Raw genomic sequence first — 3,671 nt, forward strand, 5'->3', positions numbered from 1 at the left:
AAAAAAAAACTCTACTTGTTTCTGGTTACTGTATATTCTTAAAAAACAAAAGAACAGAGCTGCAACTTATTCTTTAAGCCAAAATGTTGAGACCTAATAGGAGGGTCAACTCTTTTTTTTTTGGTACCGGGGATCAAACTCAGGTCCTTCTGCTTGTGAGGCAGGCAGCAGAACCACTGAGCTAAATCCCCGGCCCACGGAGATTCTACTATCATTTATATTCCCTTGACATCTCTTTTGTAGGTCTTTAAAGGCACAAAAGCTAATTAGACCATACAAATACTGTTTCTATTTTATTCTGATTTACATCCTAGCTCTTTCAAATTTAATTTTTTTTTCTGCCTTCCTCTTTCTCTTTCCAAGTATTAACCAGGCCCGACCATGCTTTGCTTCCGAGATCAGACGAGACCGGGCGCGTTCAGGTTGGTGTGGCCATACACTCTGCCTTCCTCTTCTGTACCAAAAAATTACTTTTGAAAATTCACCTGAATGTGAACTATACTTAAAGAGGCAGAAATGTTAACGTATTTTATCCATTGCTGTATCTTGAAAACCTAAAACAGTGTCTGACACATTAAATATTTATGACATTCTAGCTCTTTAAAAAAAACACAATTAAAACTACTCTCTTAGCAAAGTGTTACCTGATTGAAATGGTCTGTTATTTTCCTTTTCTTCACACAGGTAGATATGTTGCAATGGTCTTTTCCCACCTTTGTTAGGAGTGAAGAGTTTATTATTTTCACTGTTTGATGGTTCCAACATACTACTGTTTCCTGATGCTTGCTCTTGTTTGTCACGCAGTACTTTTTCTTTCATTCTCTGAAATATTTTTCCTGGTGATTCATAGGCTGCTTTATTTTTTAATCCACTGTTATTGGGCTTTATAGCACTGATATCAAGATAACTATTAGAGGTGGCAGGCTCTGTTAGCATGGTAGATTGAAATACATTTTTATTGTTAGAAGTTGTCATTTCTAGAAACTGATTCTTTTTATGGTCATTCAGTTTTAAAGAAGACTTCTGATATTTTACCAAATCTTTTACAGGAGTAAGTGTGCCTGCAGGAATGTTGTCAAAAAAGATTGCATCCATGGGCATATTTCTTGTTTGAGAAGATGTCTCTGAAGATAGGTGAATTCTTGGATATTTCAAAGGTGTTGCAATCATCTTGATAAGCCAGTAGTAACAAAATTCCTCTAACAGAAAATTCAAATTTCAGGATAGAACTTCAGCAGGACCCAGAGAAACCTGTAATTCAATTTGAAATCAATCTTTACCATGCTATGGTGCAGAAAAAGTTCAGTTTATTTGCTTTCTGTAACAACATTATACTAATTGAAAAGTTTAATTAGTTCATAACAACAATGGATAATCTAAAATTCACAAATCAGACTAGGATTTTAGTTTTATGTCCAAGTCTTATTTTTATTTTTATTTATTTTTTTGGTACTGGGGATCGAACGCAGGACCTTGGGTTTGAGAGGCAGGTACGGTGCCCCTGAGCTAAATCCCCAGCCCAAGTCTTATTTTTATTATTTTAATTTTTTTTGGTACCGGGTCCTTGCACTTGCAAGGCAGGCCACCGAACCACTGAGCTAAATCCCCGGCCCCTTATTTTTATTATTTTTAAATAGACGAGCCATTTGGTCTTTAAATTTACTTCTTTACAAAAAGCATCATTCACTCAATTTTAAGGCAGGAGTGACAATGATCTATCCTGCTGTCATTTCTAGAAACTGATTCTAGAAACAGCTCAATGATCCATTCAATTATTTAAATAATATCTAACCCTGATTTTATTATGCTCTAGAACATTTATATTGTTTTTATTTGAAAATCTTCAAATAAAAAATTAATCATAATAGTATTATTTTTAAAAAAGTTTTTAGGTACTGGGGGTCATACTCAGGACCTTGTGCTTGAGAGGCAGGTGGTGACACCATTGAGCTAAATCCTTGGCCCCAAAATTGTTTTAATATATAATGCTATTTAGAGACTTTAATTTCTTACATGTAAATTTTATTTCTCATAGCTAGTAATTAGAATTGTTGCATTAAGTAATTCTTGGAAAATAAAGTATTTCAATCCAAGAGACCTGGAACTTACTAGTCAAGATTTGTAGCAACTTTTATTAATGAATTTATAACTTTGCAAATATTTTTTGATATTACTTAAACATCAAAATCCTACCACAAAAATACTAATACAGTCAGATGAAAAGACATGAAGTATCTTTATCTGCAGTAACTTCTGTGAAAAATAGCCAACTTAAAAATTCAGATCCAAAGTACTATTTTATCCAATAATTTAGGATTGTAAGGGGGGGGATATTCTTCAATAACCATAGTTGACAAAGAGGGATAAAAGTGTGACCAACTCTGGGACTGGAAAACTACTGTAATTCTACAAATTCTTCTCCAAATATATATGCAGTATTGATAACCAGTATTTACTAAATAATACCTAGTACATACTGGCCACTATAAAATCTTACTGCAACCCTTAAGATTTAAGTAGTATTATTGCTTCCAGTTTGAAGACAAGGAAATAAAGGTATAGACTGGTGAAGTAAAGTGCCACCTTTAACAGCCAGAAAGGGTAGGAATCAAGTCCACCCTCAAAACACAAGTTCTTTAACAACAGGCAGCGTAATCTACTACTACACAGAAGTTCACTGCAGTACTGGGGAAATTAGAAGACAACCTAGATGTCCACCGATAAGTGACAAAATAAATCAATAAATTCTGCTACATTTATAAAACTGAATTTTATGTCTTCAACAAAAAGACATAGAGATACTGACATGCAAAGTTCCCCAGGAAAATTAAATGTAAAAAGGAAGCAGAAAGCTGGGCCTGGTGGCACTCCTCTGTAATCTCAGCACTTTGGGAAGCACAGGTAGAAGGATCCTAAATTCGGCCCAGCCTAGGCAATTTAGTGATTTTGTCTCAAAACGTAAAAGGGGGAGAGCTGAGGATGTAGCTCAGTGTGAAAGCTCTGGGTTCAAGCACCAGTATACACCTCATCCCCAAAGACGTACAGTTGCATCCAAGACCTGTCATGTAAAGGTACAAGATCCCAGTAATGAATGTAACTGTATTTATACCTAGAATGTACCAAAAAACTCATAAAAAGGAAATAAATAAATAAACATGGGGGAAAATCTGGAAGACAGTGCATCAAATTGTACAATGTTTAGCTATGAAAGGTAGGGCGAAAAGGCTTTCTTTCCATTGTAATTTCATTAACACCTACAACTTCTTGCAACCAGAATGTAAGCTTTAATCAGAAGAAAACATAAACCAGAGAGAGGCGTTGGGAAGGGGCCTTCCATTTTATAAACAATTTTGGTTACTACCTAAAAATCTTTGCAACCAGCATGTACGTAGTGTAATCAGAGCAAGACATAAACTGGACACAGCTATTGTTTTATTTTCCTGAGTCGTGGGTCCCTAGGAGAAGAGCTGGGCACTGGGGCAATTTCCTGACAATCATTTTAACCTAAGAATCCCGCCCCGCGCCCCCGCTAGAACTGATTTTAGAGAGAAAGGACCCAGTTCACTCACCATCCAAGAGTCAGTGTTTTATTCTCTAGACAACCGCAGCAGGCCCGCAAGTTGAGCACTTAGGAAACGACTGTTGAGGGAGGAGCTGTGGGAAAGTCCTGG

At 36.1% G+C, this 3,671-nt stretch overlaps 1 protein-coding gene across 2 annotated transcripts in view; it reads right to left on the reverse strand.

Annotated features, from left to right (window-relative positions):
• Positions 1-3,659, reverse strand: part of Mis18bp1 (MIS18 binding protein 1) — a 47,505-nt gene extending 43,846 nt beyond the window's left edge. For both annotated transcript variants that reach the window (XM_033765161.1, XM_010632612.2), the window contains exons 1-2: positions 3,570-3,659; positions 645-1,251 (exon numbers count right to left, since the gene is read on the reverse strand). In XM_033765161.1, coding sequence (XP_033621052.1) covers positions 645-1,170 — 526 coding nt within the window. In that variant the 5' untranslated portion in view covers positions 1,171-1,251; positions 3,570-3,659. The remainder of the gene's footprint in view (positions 1-644; positions 1,252-3,569) is intronic.
• Between the last annotated feature and the right edge of the window lie 12 nt (positions 3,660-3,671).

This window comes from Fukomys damarensis, unplaced genomic scaffold, assembly GCF_012274545.1.
Source record: "Fukomys damarensis isolate Sample0158 unplaced genomic scaffold, DMR_v1.0_HiC HiC_scaffold_17, whole genome shotgun sequence".
In the NCBI taxonomy this organism is placed as follows: domain Eukaryota; kingdom Metazoa; phylum Chordata; class Mammalia; order Rodentia; family Bathyergidae; genus Fukomys; species Fukomys damarensis.